This window comes from Adiantum capillus-veneris, chromosome 30 (genome assembly GCF_014529385.1).
Source record: "Adiantum capillus-veneris isolate H3 chromosome 30, ASM1452938v2, whole genome shotgun sequence".
NCBI lineage: Eukaryota > Viridiplantae > Streptophyta > Polypodiopsida > Polypodiales > Pteridaceae > Adiantum > Adiantum capillus-veneris.
The window spans coordinates 24,503,360-24,522,076 of NC_140960.1; the positions used below are offsets into that span (position 1 = coordinate 24,503,360).

The following is an 18,717-nucleotide window of genomic DNA, read 5'->3' on the forward strand; positions in this document are numbered from 1 at the left end:
CCTCTTATGTGGATATGGCCGCCCGCCCGCCTAACTCACTTACCTCTAACTCTTTGTATAGACTCACTTGTATTTTGTGAATACTAAGGTTTTGGGAGATAACCCTTCTAACAATTCTCTGCGTACTGTGTACTGTGTAATCTCTCTGTGTATTTCTGTGTGTGTGTGTGTGTGTGTGTGAGTCGACCCACACTCCGCTCCGCGACTTCAATTGGTATCAGAGCCTTGGTTCAATGCCGTTTTTGTGTAATCGCACGCTAGCACTTTCTCGACAGATTCTGGATCCGGAGTTCGAAAATTCACACTCGGCGTTCCGGGAGCGTTTCCAGCAGGTGACCTGCATTTTTACCCCCCTTTCGAAGCCGTTTATGCCCTCAGAATTTCGTTCTGAGCACTACAACAGAAGATAGATTTCAGCCGCGAAGAAATCCGTCTTGTGTAGATTGGCAAGAAGGAGGTGGTCGGCATCAATATCGGCATCGACATACATCACTCATTAGTCTTCAGAGCATCATCTATAGACCAGGTACACATATATATCATCAGATATATATATATTGCAGTCTGCATTGCTACTTCTTGTGCTTGCCAGGTTCCAGGGGAGGTGTGGCCATACGATGGCTTGACACCACTGGCATGTATTGCAGATTGATGTACTATGATTGTGGGTCTGCTAGTTGTGAGTCACGCTAGCAGACAGACCGCCGCAGCAGTCATAGGACAGTGATTGGTCTATTATAGGATGTATGCTAGTTCTGGACAGTTTGCTGAGCCATCTAAGAGGGTCGTGTGTGAGGTTTTTTGAAGCCAAGCACTGGGGGCTGGGTTACCCAGTGTGAGGTGGATTAGGTTGCTGGAGTGCCCCTCTACATGCATCCTCTTCGGCGACTTTTATCCCATAGGATGTATGACTTTGTGTACACAATGGAATGCATCTTATGCGTCAGGCCGTTGAGGCATTGTTCAGGGTTCAGTCTTGAGACAAATACAGGTTTTGTCATCGCCCATACAGGAGACAGTGTATGCTTACAGGACAACATATTACAGAGATCTTTAGATTTTTCACTGCTCAGCTATTTATGATTGTTTTTGAGCTATCTTTTGGTTCCCAGAGCTCAGTTTACAGGGGAGACTCTGTCAAAATTTTTCAAAATACTGACAGTTCTTGAGGAGAGGTGTTCAACTTGTTGATTATAGCTTGTTTACTGTGTATAGGGGAAACTCTGCTGGATTTTTCCCAAGAGTAAACAGTTTGACAGATATGGCATCTTCTCAAAGTGAGACTCTTTACAACATAAAGAAGCTGGATGGCACAAACTTTCCATTCTGGAAGAAGCAGATTTGGCAAGTTTTGGTGCAGAAAAAACAAGTGAAGCCACTGAAGCTCAAAGGGGAGACACCAAAAGGTATGGCTGAAGATGAGTGGGAAGAGCTTGACGAGTTAGCTTGTTCTACAATCATGCTGACACTGGCAGAAAATGTTTACTTCAATGTAGCAGAAGAGACTACAGCGTATGGCGTATGGCAAAAGCTATGTGGTATGTACGAGAAACAAAGTGCTGCTTCTCAGATTTACTGGCTAAAGAAATTGGTGGATTTGAAGATGAAGGAAGGGACAGCCATGTCAAATCATCTCAATGAATTTCACACAATTTTCAGCCAGTTAACAGCACAGGAGATAGTCTTTCCAGATTCAGTGAAGGCTATGTTTCTCTTAATCACTTTGCTAGACAGTTGGGATACTTTTCGTACAACGTTAAGTAATTCTGTCACACTAGAAGGTCTTACAAGTGACAATGTAGAAGGCAGCTTGCTCACAGAGGAAGTGAACAGGAAGAACATTGACAAAGGCAAAGGCAATAGTGCTTTGGTCGTTTGAGGGAGACAACAGTTTAAAGAGAAGAAGGGTAAGAAGGCACAAAACCAAAGTAAGTCTCGTGATTCAAAGTCAAAGGATGACATAGAATGCTACCATTGTGGCAAGAAGAGTCACATGAAGCGAGACTGTATGAAGTGGAAACAAGAAAAAGGCAAAACAAAGAGTTCGGAGCAAGATGAAAAGAAGAGTTCAGTGAAGATTGAAGAGGTGAATGTCACAGGATCTGGTTCAGATAGTGATTCTGGTATAGCAGCTGGTGACATCTTCCTCACAAGCAATGTTGATTCTGTTTTCTTGACTGCAGAGGATGGACATGCTATGAGTGATTGGATTATCGACTCAGGGGCATCTTTACATGTTTCTCCGCACAAAGAGTGGTTTACATCATATGTGGCTACTAAAGATTATGTCAGACTTGGCAATGAGCAGGTTTGTGACATACTTGGAGTGGGAGATGTGCAGTTGAAGTTTCAGAATGGCTCTTCTTTATGGCTCAAGAATGTCAGACATGTTCCAGCAATTCGAAAGAGCTTGATCAGTACAGGGAAGTTGGATGATGCGGGTTATGTGACAGCTTTTGGGAACAATTCTTGGAAGATCTCCAAAGGTTCGATGACTGTAGCACATGGTAGAAAGTCAAGAACTCTGTACACTTTACATGTTTCAGAGGTTAAAAACCATGTAATTAATGTGATTGAGCAGCCAAGTGTGTCACTGTGGCATCGTAGGCTGGGACATATGTCAAAAAGAGGAATGGAAATACTTTCTCATTATGGTTATTTTCCTGGCTTTTCATTTCAAGATTTTGAGTTTTGTGAGCATTGTGTTTATGGTAAGCAAACACAGGAACCGCACAGATCAAAGAGGAATTATAGGGACGAACGGTTAGCTCTTGTGCACAGTGATCTATGCGGACCAATGCCTAGTTTGTCACTAGGGGGAGCAACGTACTTTTGTACATTCATAGATGACTATTCTCACAAAGTATGGGTTTACTTCTTGAAGCACAAGGATGAGGTGCTTAAGGTCTTTAAGACATTCTTGCAACTTGTGGAGAATCAGAGTGGTCAGAAGCTGAAGTGCTTGAGAACTGACAATGGTGGAGAGTATGTTTCGAAAGCTTTTCAAGACTTTTGTGAAGCAAAAGGGATAAAGCGAGAACTTATTGCACCATACAATCCTTCACAAAATGGGGTTGCAAAACGTATGAATAGGACCATACAAGAGAAGGTCAGAAGCATGTTGTCAAATGCTGAGTTGCCTAATGGATTTTGGACGGAAGCAGTGGCTACAGCAGTCCATTTGATCAACAGGTCTCCTAGTAGGGTTCTGGATAAGAGTGCAGTGGCGGAGATGCTATGGACAGGCAAGGCACCTTTGTATAAGCATCTCAGAGTCTTTGGTTGTGAAGCTTTTAGCCATATTCCTAAGGAGTTCAGGAATAAGTTAGAACCAAAGAGCAAGAAGTGTATATTCCTTGGCTACGGAGAATCGGGTGAGATGGGTTACCGGCTTTGGGATCCTGAGTCCAGAAAACTTATTCGTAGCAATGATGTGCATTTTAATGAACCCAAGTTTCACGCTAAGCCAGAGAAGACAGAGGAGATCAGAAGAGTTGTCTTCAGGGAAGATGGACCTAGTGCTACTAACATCAAGACAGCATGGTGAGGCTCATGAACAGCCTATAGTGGCTAGAGAGGCAGAATCAGTTGTAGTGAGACATTCTGAGCGTGTCTCCAAACCACCTGATCGTTATGTGCCATCTCTAAATTATGTCATGCTCACAGATTGCGGAGAACCATCTTGTTACAAGGAAGCATTACAAGTGGTTGACTCGAAAAAATGGAAGTTGGCCATGCAGTCAGAGATGACAGCTCTGCATAAAAACCAGACATGGAAGTTGGTTAAATTACTACAGGGCAAAAAGGCTCTACCTTGTAAATGGGTTTACAGGTATAAGATCACCGCTCATGATAGTCAGCCAAAGTACAAAGCAAGGCTTGTTGCCAAGGGCTTTAAGCAAGAACAAGGCATTGACTTTGATGAAGTCTTCTCTCCAGTGGTCAAGATGACTACATTGAGATGCTTTCTTGCATTGGTTGCTATATTGGATTTGGTGTTGCACCAAATGGATGTCAAGACAGCGTTCTTGCATGGTGATTTAGATGTGGAAATTTACATGCAGCAGCCAAAAGGGTTTGTTGAGAAAGGCATGGAACATTTGGTATGCCAGTTGTTAAAGAGTCTTTATGGCTTAAAACAATCACCGAGGGCATGGTACCATAAGTTCCACCAGTTTATGCTTTCTCAAGGCTACAAACGTAGTGAGTTCGATCACTGTCTATATACAAAGAAGGCTAAGGATGGCAGTTGGATGATCCTTATTTTGTATGTGGATGACATGTTGATTGCTGGCAAACACTTGGAAGAAATTTCAGCTTTGAAGTCAAAGATGGCAAAATCGTTTGACATGAAAGACATGGGTGAGGCAAGTCATATACTTGGTATGCGCATTGAGAGAGACAGATCAAAGAAGTTGATTTGGTTATCTCAAACAGAGTATATTGACAAGGTTTTGCAACGTTTCAATATGGAGAAGGGAAACGCATTGAGTGTTCCATTGCCACCATATGTGAAACTTAGCAAACAAGATTGTCCTGTGTCTGAGGAAGAAAAGGCTGAAATGGATAAGATTCCATATGCGTCTGCAGTGGGTAGTTTGATGTATGCAATGATTGCTACACGTCCGGATATTGCATTTGCAGTGGGAGTGGTTAGCAGATATATGTCAAATACCGACAAGAAACATTGGGAGGCAGTGAAAGGTATCATGATATACTTAAAACATACAAAGAGTATGCGCATATGCTATGGTTGTCAGGATTTGAGTGTCACAGGATACAATGACTCAGATTATGCAGGAGACTTGGATAAGAGGAGATCTACATCAGGCTATGTCTTTACATTGGTTGGAGGTGCCATATCATGGCGATCTCCATTACAAGATTGTGTTACGCAATCTACTACAGAAGCTGAGTATGTTGCAGCAAATGAGGCATGCAAAGAAGCTATTTGGCTTGGTAGATTGGTTGCAGACTTGGGAATCAAAATAGATATGCCAGAGTTATATTGTGATAGTCAAAGTGCTATACAATTGGCAAAGAATCCAGTGTTCCATTCGAAGACTAAGCATATTGATGTGAAATATCACTTCATTAGGGAAGTACTTGAAGACAAGCAGATACAACTACTGAAGATCCACACCAAGGACAATCCTGTTGATCTACTCACAAAGGGACTTCCAGGAGAGGGCTTTGTGCATTGTCGTGAGTTATTGGGCATTGGATAGATGGCAGCCATGTAAATCTTTGTACATTTATGTTCATAGATTTACAGTTACTTAAAGTGCCACATTGGACTTTAAGTGGGAGGTTGTTGGGATTAAAGCCCAAGTGGCCTCTTATGTGGATTAAAGCCCAAGTGGCCTAACTCACTTACCTCTAACTCTTTGTATATACTCACTTGTACTTTGTGAATACTAAGGTTTTGGGAGATAACCCTTCTAACAGTTCTCTGCGTACTGTGTACTGTGTAAGCTCTCTGTGTATTTCTGTGTGTGTGTGTGTGTGTGAGAGTTGACCCACGCTCCGCTCCGCGACTTCAAAATGCATCCAAATCATGGGCTGGTATATGTAAGGATAATGTGGTTTCGACATCTCCTATCATACAAGCCGTTGTCCAAGCAAAGAATGTAGAGAATGTGGACACTCAAGAATTATAGGAACGGCAAAAATGCTCAAAGAACATCGTCATTCGTGGAATGAAGGAGGAAAGCATGGAAACACCCCAATCTCTTGCGATTGCTATTGAAGAGTTTTTTCCTACACACTTTGCCATGTCTAGAATCATGGCTTATGGTGCACATCGAGTTGGAGATCAAGGACAAGTGGAAATTTTTCAAAGAAGTAATTTGCTCTTGTGCGAAGGAATTCTTTTCAGTGAAACACATGTCTTGCAAAATATCTAAGAGGGGTAGCACCAAGAAGAAATGGTTCAACATGGAATGTAGTCAAGCCCGAAAACACTTGTTAAGGTTGGATGCAAGCAAAGACAAGAAAGGCTACTTGGAATATTCACACACATACAAAGCACTTGTTCAAAAAAAGAGGAGAAGGTGGAAAGTAAAGAAGCAACTTCCTTTAGTGCAAGAGAAAGCACATGCATATGGCAAGTTTTGGCAAAATCTAAAAGGCAAGCGTGTTGAGATCTTTGGTGACTTGACTCTTGAGGATATGTATACGCATTGCAAGAACCTCTATGAGAAACCCAATGTTGATAAGATGGAGTGTTGTAGCTCCCTTCCATTTATGCCTCCCTTCTTTACCATTGAAGATGTATGTTGTGCGCTTGAGAAACTTGCTACCCGCAAGGCAGGGGACCTTCAAGGTGTCAAGGCTGAAATGATTAAATGGACAAGCAAGAAAACACAATATTGGATATGGGATATGTTTAACCTTGCACTTGAGCATGGCATGCCTCACGATTGGAGTGAAAATTGGATCAAACCTTTGCACAAAGGATGTAAAAAATGTGAACAACTATCGCACTATAATGGTTGGTTCTTTGATGGCAAAGTTATTTGGATGTATCAAGGAGATGAAGGTAAGTGAATGGGCTCAAAAGAACGGTAAACATGCACTAGGCCAAGCAGGTTTTTGAAAGCATCATAGCACTATTGATCACCTTGTCACTCTTTGAGTTCTTATGGAAGCATCTCAATTGAAAGGAAAAAAGTTGTATTGTTGCTTTGTAGATTTCAAGAAAGCTTTTGACATGGTACCGCGAGGAAATCTTTGGAGATGTATGCAAAGCCTTCAAGTGCCGAGAGAATTTATGCATGCAGTCTTTCACATCTACCAAAAAGTGATTTGTCGACTACGTATGGTAGATGGAATTTCAGAATTTTTTGCAAGCACCATTGGTGTAAAACAAGGATTCCCACTTTCCCCAGCCCTCTTTGGGCTACTCATTGATGAATTGGAATGCATGGTTCTTGATTTTATGCAACAAGAAGGCATAGAAGAGGCTAAGATCGGAAATGCGGTGATCATGCTTTTGCTTTATGCCGATGATGTAGTGCTCTTGACATATACCTTAGAAGATGCACAAAAGCTTATGAGTGTCTTGGAACGCTTTTGCCTACATAGCGGGCTAATCATGAATGGATCCAAAACCAAGGTTATGCTTGTAAAGACCCTCAATGATGAAAAGCCATGCATTGTATACAACAATGAGCAACTTGAAGTGGTAGATAGCTTCAAGTATCTTGGCCTTGAGGTTCCATCCAATCATAGATGGAAGGATTGCGCAATGCGTTGCTTGGAAGCCGGAAAGAGGGCTTATTATGCATTTGAAAACATGTGCAATGTTGGAGAGATCAAGCGTTGGGCTCTCAAAAATTACCTCTTTGACACATTGGTGACAGCGGTGCTTCTTTATGGAGTGGAGGTGTGGGTTGGTAGCATCGAAAAGTCTACTTGGAAAGAGTTTGAGAATGTCCAAAAGAGTTTTCTCACCAACTTTCTCCAAGTCAAGACACAAACACCCTACATGCTCTTACTTCTTGAGTCCGGATCGCTTCCCATTGAGGTCTTGAGCATGCAAAGGGTTGTGGAGTACATGCTTAAGACACTACGTAGCCCTTTGTATCGACTTCCTAGAATCGCATACGAAGCAAGTCAAAAGGTCCAAAAGATATGCAAGAGAAAAATACTAAGTTCGGGGTGGATGCTTGACATCAAGGAATGGTTTGGAAGATGGGATGCATGTCACTTGGTCAAGGATGCGTCGATCGACTCCCAAGTTAATGAGGCCTTCTTACATCGCCAATGTATCACAGCTTGGGAGAAATCCGGAGGTTCTCACTTTAGTCATTACACCACACACATTGCCCCAAACTACAAATCTCTCTTCTTCTCCGAACGCGGTAACCAAACCCATCCCTACATCCTTGAGCCCATCCCATTGAGTGCGATCCGCACCATTGCCTCCATTCATCTTAGCTCCCATTCTCTACGCTGCGAGACAGGACGTTGGGGCGCTGGCGAGGAGTCTCATCGACTTTGCACCTTATGCCCTCGTCAAGTGCGAGAGAGTGAGTACCACACACTACTTGAGTGCTCAGATTTTGACCACATTAGGTCCTCTTTTCCCCATATATTGAGCCATGATCTCTCCCTACATACCTTCATCTCCCGACCACGATGTGGACTCTCTATTGCGACACTCATTTCAGCCATTTTTGAGCATTGAGAGTCACTTATGACTTCCACTCACACCACGTGACATGCTCATTTGGTCCCATAGGTCATATTTGACCTCCGAGGACGATAATAGAACTTTCTACATATCTATCTATCTATCTCTCTCCCCCCCTCACACACACACACACACATGCACACACATAGACACGTGTGCACACACGCTATGCTCTTTTGGAAAGTGGGAAATTGTGCCATCATGAATGTGTGTGTGTGTGTGTGGGTGTGTGTGTGTGTGTGTGTGTGTGTGTGTGTGTGTGTGTGTGTGTGAGAGAGAGAGAGAGAGAGAGAGAGAGAGAGAGATCATGTGTGTGTGTGTCAGAAGAAAGCATATAAAGGTGACAATCTTGGACAGAGAATGTGAGAGAGAGAGAGATGACCTTGAAGAAAGTATAGATGCGGTGTGTCATCGCATCTCTCAAACTCCAATGCTTGCTCTGTCAGGGGCCCCTCTATTAGCATTGCGGTGATGGCGACCTTCAAGTCCTCGATGGCCTAAACGCAAACTCGATCCTTCGAGTTCGAGTTTTTTCCTAAACAATTAAAAGCGTCTATATTTTTTAAATTTTCATTTCCCAAACTCGGTGAGTTACGTAGCATGACACATAGCCCATGGAGTCCTTGGCCACGTAACTAGGCAAGTTACATGGCCACTACAAGTAACTCGCTGAGTTATGTGGCATGCACACAGTGGGTGGTGTGTCCTCATATCTTGATGAGTTACGTGTTCACCACGTATCTTACTAAGTTATGTGCCACGTTGGCATTGAGCATTCATCCACGATGGCAAACACATAAGTGGTCAAGCTACGTGGCCTGCCTACGTGACAATCACGTTGGCCTTTGTAACTCGACGAGTTACGTGGCATTTCCATGTGGGCATGTATCAGTGGAATGGTGTTCACACCTTCATGGAATGACCACATCACTTGGCGAGCTACGTGGAGCCTCTTTCTAGTAAGTCACCAAGTTCTAGTCCTATGCCACACATTGTAAGCCATTACTCGACGAGTTAGTTGCATTGAAAATGTCACGCTTGAGTGCGAAGTGCGAAAAGTGGGTTCACTCTTTGTTGCATACACCCTCCTACATAGGCTCATGTTGACCCATGATCGTTTCTAGAGCTCGTTATACAAGGGAAAACTATGGTGCTTCTCGCCTCGATTCTTCCTTTATCTCATAAGAGTATTGTGCTATATTGTTGGATCTCCAAAGAAAGAGTCCAAGGCATCTTTGGTCCTACGAATCCATGACACATTGCGAGGGTCCAAAGGCCTTCCTAAAGATCCAATGAGCTACCTTTCCCATACATCATGGTAGGAATGTGTTTGTCTTGTAATGAAATGTGTTTTCCTTTTGCATGTCTCTAATATTAGTGTGTAGGAAGAAGTGAAAATCTATCCAGTTGCAGCTTGTATGCCATGAGAGAGACATGCATCGATCTATTAAATCCTTCCCAAAAATGTGATCGAATTCCATCTTTGACTATAAATTGGGTGGTAATTAGGGCCATGTTCTTTCTGTCCAAAACCTTAAGATATTAGCTTGGATAATTGTGTTGAGTTATGATCTATTAAGAGGAATTGTTGGATGTCATAAATGATATCTCACTTGGGAATACCAATGCTCCTTATCATCCTTATCAGCCTAGAGTAAGAACGACATTTGAAAGAGTAGATTGGGATTATATGCTAGTAATAATTTGTTTTCACACTTAAAACATAGAAAGACTTGACATTGGGCAACAAATTTATTTAGTAGGGTAGAGGAGCCAGTAGTGGGACGGGTAACTTGGGAGGGTATTTTAGTGTGAAAATTTTGGGAATTTTTGAATGGGGAGGTATTGGCCAGCTCGGCAAGGTCTTCTGAGCATGTTCAGTGGAATGATGCTATTTTGAGCAGGTCAGATGAGAATTTAAACAGATATATTGTTTTGTGTGTATCAAAAATGGTATCCAATGAAGATACCTATCTACCCCAATAAGTGGGACATCCGGGTTTAGTGGTTATATCTACCCCAACTGATAACATACCATGTGTAGTCCACCAGATAAACTCCCATGCACGACATTAAATGCTCCTTGGCGACCTCGTAGAAGCGACCGCGTAGTCCCAAGCTTATCTCCCTGTTGTGCGGACTCATGCAATCACAGGTCCTCTAGGCTATGCCCTCTCCACAGGGCGTCAATCTGAACCTCTGCCTCACTGCATGCCAAGTGATTTGAAGCGCTTGCAAAGCGGTGGGCAACCCAGCAGCAAAATGCCGGTTTCTGATAGCATCGAAGAATCGATAGCCAGGGAAGCTTTGTTCGCCACAGACATGGCAAGTAATCTCTGTTTTTCGCCTTGTTTTTTGCCTTGCTTGTACTGTTTACTCTTTCCTATCTATGCTACCTAGTTTCAATGGATGCTCCTCCTCAAAAAATAGCACTGTCAGCTCTCTCTCTCTCTCTCTCTCTCTCTCTCTCTCATGCATGAGTATTCTCAGCCTGCCCCATATGTAATCACCTATGCTTTCACCTTGAAGGCCTGTGTTGTTGACCGAGAAAGGTGTTGTGCTTGGAGCAAGTGTAGAGAATACTCGAGGATGAGATTGCTAGGGAGAGGCTGTTGGATCTTTGTGCTTCTTTCACTGATTGAAAATTAGCTGGGAAAGAAGAGCTGCTTCCACCATAAGAAAAGGGCCCGCCGCCTTGCGCACAATGGATAGGGGCTGTTATCAGAGAATTCATGACTTTGGGGGTGGGGGGAGGTATCTACGTCTTCTCATCAGAATCCGGGATGGAAGCTAGAGAATGCCTTGTGGGTAGATGCCATTTTTTATAAACCAGTAGGAAGCCACCAAGTCACGAGACCTCCCAGATCCTTGCAACTGGGCACACCCGCATGCTTTTCTGACTCTTGGCGTTAGCAAGTATGATTGCTCAGATGGCAAATGAGATCGAGTTGACTGGTTACAATTCCTTTTGTTGCAGGTGACATTGCAGGTGATGCTGCTTTTGGTTTCTAGTGATGTACAGAAAGCCAGAACATTCTTCGTTCAAAAGCTCACAGCTGTATTGAGGCATGAAGAAATAGCTTTAGAAAAGGTAATTACAATAGCTTTATACAGTTTTAATGGCTCGTCCTTCAAAACAAAGTATGTCAAGTTGTGCTCCCCTTAATTTCTTCTACCTACTGGTTGATGTATTCCTGGTTTTGGTCGCAGGCATCAGGTGAAGGTTGTGTTCTCCTACAGCAGTCATATCTATCCCCTCCCACCTCTTCCTCAAAGCCTTTTCTTTTTGCATGTGAAGTTTTCGTTGTTGGGTTGCATCTTTATCAGCTAATGCTTGTAGCCGCTTGTTCTCTTTCTCCACCTTCTTCAGCTCTCTTGCCTTTGCTATTTCATCTCTTTTTGCTATTTTGGCTTTCATACTCTCAATATACTGATTGGAAGTAAGTATCAAGCTGTTGGTATAATCTACAAAGGCCTCTCTATTTACTTGCCGCACGAAAACTTCCATCATCGGCACTCGCAGAATGTTTACAATGCTACTAGACTGCGCTGAAGTGCCTTGCTGACTGATGTTGAGATTTGTGTTCTCATTTGCAAATATATCTTGCCGCATGTTTAGGGTGGGATTAGCAATCTAATTTGCGTTCTCATTGCTGTTGTTTCTCAGCATCATCTGAGGCAGAGTTTGGTTTGCTTCACTTCTTTGCTGCATGTTCAGGGTGGGATTAGCAATCTGATTTGTGTTCTCATTGTTGTTGTTTCTCAGCATCATCTGAGGGAGATTTTGGTTTGCTTCACTCCTTTGCCGCATATTCAGGGTGAGATTAGCTATCTGATTTGTGTTCTCATTGCTGATGTTTCTCAGCATCATCTGAGGCAGAGTTTGGCTTGCTTCACTTCTTTGCTGCATGTTCAGGGTGGGATTAGCAATCTGATTTGTGTTCTCATTGTTGTTGTTTTGCAGCATCATCTGAGGGAGAGTTTGGTTTGCTTCACTTCTTTGTTGCATGTTCAGGGTGGAATTAGCAGCCTGACTTCTATTCTCATTGCTGATGTTACTCAGCATCATCTGAGGGAGGGTTTGGTTTGCTTTACTTCTTTGCTGCACCTGGAAGTGGTTGATTGTTGAAATGGATGGATGAGGGGTGTCACATACTGGGTGAGAAGATGCTCCTTGTTGTTCAAGACTGTCAAAATAATGGGTTGTATCATCGTCTTCCATTAGCCTAGTGTACGTGACCCCATTGATTGTGGGAGTATTTTCAAGAAGTGAATCTTCATCTAGGAGTTGCCTTGCCATGGAGGTGAGTGCATGAATGGCTTCATCCTCTCTACTTGGAGGTAGAGGTGTGTTTGGTACCTGTGATAAATCTTCTTCTTCAGCTGTTGTGTCCTCCACAATGTTGATCTGATTGCATGGCATGTTGTCAAATTTCACTGCATCAGGGTTAAATGGCCAAATTCCGGTTGCTTTGAAACCTGCTTTAATATTGTCCTCTGTTAGAGCGGAGCGAATGGCTTTTGCCACAATTGTAGACAATTCTAACTTGCTTGCTTGCCTAGAGCTGGTTCGTAGATGCCAAATGTCCCGCTCTTTGCGAAAGTGAGTCTTCAAGGATTTGAATACAGATGCATCCAAAGGTTGAAGCTTGTGTGATGTGTGTGCTGGTAGTACAATAATATCTATGCTCGAGTCTCGAGCCTTTTCAAAAACTTCCAAGGATACATGACTGACATGGCCATCTAGAATCATAAGATGCCTATTTTCCTTACCGATAAGCTCTATGATAGCTTTGTCGAAGTGCTCCAACCATGCTTGAAACAACTCACCCATCATCCATGCCTTTTTCTGCACTGCCATTGCTGCTCCTTTTTCACAATTTTGAATATAGTTTCCCATTATTCGGCTACCTTTGAAAATGTAATATGATGGAATAGCTTGACCAGCAACATTCATACAGCATAAAACTGTCATCCACTCATGTGAATCACACGTAACATTATACACAGATTTAATCCCCTTTCTTGCTAGAACCTTCATACCTTTGTCTCTATATCCTTGAAATCCAGTTTCATATGCATTCCATATGTGTGTAGGTGGATATTTGTGCTTCTGATATGATGAGTGAAGGTTGTCATGCAAAGACTTTACAATATCGGGTCGAAAGCGGGTTGCCCTTGATTGATCCAAGCTCTCTCCAACACGAAAAACTAGATTTGGATGCCGCTTTCGATAGCCAGCCCACCAACTTTTCCCGGGGATTCCATCAGAAAAGAGTGTGTGCCTTGTTTGACAAATTTTTGCCACTTTCAATTTAACATCCAGCACTGAGACGCCATGACCTAAATCACACTTTCTAAATATCCATTGCAGCAGAGCAGTCTCCTCTTCCTCTGTCAAAACTGTTTGTGGTCCTCTTCTCTTCTTGAGAGTTCTTCCTTCTTCCCAATTTGCAATTGATGTTTTACTTATCCCGAATTGCATGGAGAACTTGACCAATGAGAGGCCATTCTCTTGTGCTTGAAGGGCTTTAGCCATGTCTTCTTCTGTCCACTCACGTTGAATGCGAGGTTTTGTTGTTGTTGGTGGGAACTCTTCAAAAGCGTTGTGATCTGGAGGGTCTGGTGCAATTGGTGAATTCCTAGGCTTAGGGAAGGTTGGTTTGGCCACCGTTGCAAGTGGAGGACTTTTGGTTGTAGATCTGCTAGTTCGTTTATTTTTGTTGATGGGATGAGGTGATGTCTTCGTGCATTTACCTGGTGGAATGGACTTTCCCAGCTTGTCTGCTCCACTTCTATTGGTTTGTGCTCTATCTCTTCTCGTTGCCATGTTGTTCCTAAAATGAAACAACCATTAGAAGCATGGTACTTGTACAAAAAAGTCACAAAGATAATAAGTGCATTGACACAGTGGTATAGTAAGTGATTTGATGTAAAGCACTCTTACAATTGAAGATTTAGTCCTTGTAGGTTTCGAGAAGATGAGAATACTCTTTGACTGAAAACTTTCTCTTGGGTGCGGGCTGAGTGGACTTCTCAGGGCTAGGCAATCGCTTGTGTAATAATGTGGATGAGGTGCAAGTGGATATACTAGGATCTTTGGGATTTATGAAGGGAGCTTTCTTTCTGGGTATTCTACAAGCAAAAACAGGCACGACGTGTACCTTGCCAGAGCAGCAAACCCTTCCACTATTTTTATGAAGAAGGAGACTTGTGCACAACAAACCTTCTAGTTGTGGGTGTCTTTCGATTAGACATGCCTTGTACTCGCAAGGGGCATTGCTCGCCATTGGTGAAAAAGAACACCTGGTTGTCCTGTTTTGATAGATAGGATGTGTCTTGCTTTGCTATTGCACCTTCAAGGAGGCTTTCTGTTGTTGAACTCAACGTGTGGGAACTGGCTTGGTGCTACCAAGAGTTGATTGCATTCTGTTTGCTGCACTTCTACACCTTTGCCATGGATTAGTGCAGGAAGAGGCCTGTTGTGTGAAGAGCTGAATGGATGTACTGACCAGAAAACTTTCTGTTTCTGTTGGGGGAGTATTGTTGCATACAGTAGTTGGTTATCCTGGTTATGTGATGTTATACCATATAGGAAGTTCAGTGATATCTAGTTGTGGAAAGGTGAGAGTGGAGGAAGGAGATTGCAGTAGGAGAAGGTCGATTGTAAGAGGTCGTGGATGGTTTATGTTCTTGTGATTGAGAATAAACTTTGTGAGTGCAAGGCCGCATGCTTGTTAATTTTCACGCTTCTACTGGCAGTCATTTGTCATGAGTACCGATGGGTCTATTATCATGTGCAGGTCAAAATTGTGTTCAAGGAAGATCGCGTATCATAAGAGGAACGATGGACAGGCTGTGGCGTGCTGGGATTTCGTGAGTGGAGGCAAAGCCAGGGTCTAGTCAAGGACCAGGCAGGCACTTGTTGCGCTCATCATGCCATGCGATAAATTGTACTTTTAATAGCGCAAGTTATTACCTATTCTGACCTTTGAATGGTCCTAATTTTTGTACATCTTTTGGACCCCTTTCCACTGCTGGATCCTCTACCCTATATGGAGATATTTATTACATGTATAGATGTTGGGAGCTTCATGAAGACCCTACTACAACAATTTTTTTATCAAGCACTAGCTAGACCCAATTCAATACTTGCATCAAAAATGAACATTTCCTCTTTTATCAACTCATAGAAATCATGATCAACATACTCATCATACTCCAAGGTCGACTTTGTAATGCAAGTGTTGGGTTCCAAGCCCGACACTCATTGCCCAAAATAGGAGAATTTTTTTTCACACTAGAATGTTTTCCAAGATCACCCGGGTTTTCCCCGCTTCAAGAATGGTGCTTATAAACTAGGGTTTACACTTGACTGGACAAAACAAGTTAAAAGTAATTTAGTAACTAGTTTTGTGGTCTCGAACACCCAAAAAACCATAAAAATCACCTAATGACCTCCAACCTCTTCTCTTGGGGATAGGCTCACAAATTTATCACTCTACTCTACTGGGTCTATATTGTTTTATTAGCGCAAATCTTCCAAGATCCCCCCTTCTCGACTTTCCGTGCAAAGCTGTCATGCCCCCCCCCCCGGTGGGCACTACGCAGACATCCTATAGAGCTCTAGCAGATATGACACATAGCTCCTCCTGGCCCTATCCGGCCTTCGTCGGCCTGCCTGTGCTCGATAGGTGCTCCACCTGCACCCGCAAAGGCAATGGCAAAAATACACACACATAGTCATTGTGCTGCAGACACGAGAGAGAGAGAGAGAGAGAGAGAGAGAGAGAGAGAGAGAGAGAGAGCCTCAGCATATTTTGGTGCAGCTCCATCCCCTCTCTCACGACGTCTCCCGACTGGTCTAAAGGGATTTGGAGTTGCTTCCCACACAGACATAAAGAAAGAGAGAGAGAGAGAGAGAGAGAGAGAGAGAGAGAGAGAGAGAGAGAGACTCTGCAGCCAATCACTCACTCTTGCTTTCAATAGCATTGTCGTGCACACTCGTCTCCATCTCCATTTGCGTTCTCCTCTGAGTAGCACTCTTGTCATGCTATGCCTTGCTTGCGTCCTACTTCACAACCACTTGTATTAGTTTTCCCCCTGACCTTGGGGCCTATCTGCAGCACCGCGCTTCACAAACCCCCTTTCCGTGCCCGTTGCCCTACATGCCTACCTTGGCCTCCTCATACTCGCGCATCTCGAGCAACATACAACACCTTCATCCAGCGTTGCCTGGCAGCACCTGGACTCTGACAGCCTCCCTTGCTCACAACACCCTGCTTACAAGCTCTAGAATCCCATCTTCCTCTCGCGCGTACTCGAAAAGAGACACAGATAGACTTGCAAAGCCTCAGGAAAAGAGAGATAAATATCTTGAAAAGGAGTGACATCTGTTAAATTCCCCACTCTCCGTTTCAACTCACCTTATTCAAAAAGAATTCCGCCGGGGTATCTAGAATAGATACCCCTTATTCTAGATACCCCTTAATACACCCCCAAACCAAGATTGGCCGGACCTACATACTGGGTCACATACTGGGTCCAACGCAAGATCCATTAATTAATTTCCTCACAAGATCCCCCTACGCCTTAACAATCGAGCCGAATGTCTCCGTTGCATCAGGTACACACGATTCGCTCCCCTACATTGCCCTGACCAGCTGTGCATCGCCCTCTCAGTCCACTCCTGCTCCTACCCCTGCCCTCAGCATGCAAGCGACGGCAGCTCCTCATGCGCTGTTTCTGCTGCAGCTCCTCATGCGCGCGGCATGCATGCCTTTTGCGTGCACAGGAGAGAGAGCAGCTTGGTCTTGCTCTACATGACAATCCTGAACACCTGCGTCAATGGCGCCCGTTCGCTCTCGAGCGCCCACGACCTCCAACAACGTTGCAATCCACAGCTTGATCGTCCGTCGCAACACACACAGAGAGAGAGAGAGAGAGAGAGAGAGAGAGAGAGAGAGAGAGCCTGCGCATACTGGGGCGTCCCAATCCTCAGCACCGACGTCTGTCAGTCCACGGCTCTAACAAACGACATCGATATGCCCCCGACAAAACAAAAAAAAATCATGCTATCTCTCTCTCTCTCTATCTCTCTCTCTCTCTCTATCTCTGTCTCCACGTGCCAGATTTTTCCTTTTCCCTTTCAACCTTTTGCAAGGATCTTTCCAGATTCGGTTTAATTGACGTGCTTGCAAAGCTTGGGACCACATACTTGGGGATAGGCTCACAAATTTATGGTTTACAATTACAATGTGAGGGGTTTTAATACTGACAACTATTTTTAGTGGCCTTCGAGAAAAACATAACAAAATTGGTGACTTTTGATGGGCCTCGATGCCCGTATGGATTCTTTTTCCATACTTTTGTCACTCTTTTATAGCTTTAGATATGTATATAAATGTATCTATATGTAAAATAAATACTTTTACCTATGTACAACCATGTAAACACATGTATAGAGCAAGAGAAGATCTTTGTGTGTGTACTATGTGTGCAAGGAGAGAGGTGAGTGTAGAAGCTTACTAAGATGCTCACATCTGTAGGACATGACAATTTGAGGGAAAGAAAATCCAAACATTGCTATGTTAGGTACCCAGAAGGAAATTTAGACATTTGTCTAAGCAACAAAATTAGCAACATTTATGCCACTGAATATGCCATCACAAGAATGCCATGAATGCATCAGATCATGCTGACAACATCAAAGTTTACACAAAATTGGTATTTAGTGTACTTTTAAAGATCAAGTCCACAATTCCAGCTAATTTTCGGGATCCTTCAAGCAACATAGGAACAAGAACCAGTAGAGTCCTTTAAATTTTAATAAAAACTAGATATTTGTTTAAAATTATATTTTCCTTATTTATTCTTAGAACCATTGAGCAACATCTTTTGGCATGTAAGATGAGTCTAGTGGCAAGGCCATGCATTTATGTCTAGTTTAGTACCCCAAGGTCTTCCCAAGGGTCCTTTTATGGTATGGTATCATAGGAGTTTACAATAGCAGGTGTTGTTAGCTTAAAGAAAAGTAGATTTTACGGAGGAGGATTGTGTAGAATAAGGCTTGGCCCCTTATTCTACAAATTTTTCTCTAAGATTGATTATTTTTCAAGAAACCATGTACACCATTTATTCTAGAATCAAAAGTGCAAAGTTTAAAAAACCACAAAATTGACTGCTAAATTTGAAGCCTATAACAAGTTCACACTGTTTGAAGCCTAAAACAAGTTCACACTGTTTGAAGCCTAAAATAAGTTCACACTGTTTTTTTTAAAAGTAGTATATGCATAGATTTTTATAGTGTACATGTCCAAGTATTTTTCAAAAACCTTTTTTGAAGGTTTTCAAGGAGTCTACATAGAATATCAAATGTTTAGAGCAATTTTTGTTCAATTGTACATAAAAGATGGCTCTTGGAAAATATTAATTTAATATGAAATTATTTATTTGCATTTCTTTAACTCCCTACTTGTCTTGAGGAAAAATCCCTAAGGTTTTTTGTGGTGCAAAAGAAG

The 18,717-nt window shown here is 42.9% G+C and overlaps 1 protein-coding gene across 1 annotated transcript; it reads left to right on the forward strand.

Moving 5' to 3' along the window:
- The first annotated feature begins 10,233 nt into the window (after nucleotides 1-10,233).
- On the forward strand, nucleotides 10,234-11,641 carry LOC147417679 (uncharacterized). The gene is given in 4 exon segments (XM_086507034.1): nucleotides 10,234-10,290; nucleotides 10,292-10,522; nucleotides 11,175-11,288; nucleotides 11,408-11,641. Coding segments are annotated over 4 exon segments (636 nt in total).
- The last annotated feature ends 7,076 nt before the right edge of the window (nucleotides 11,642-18,717 follow it).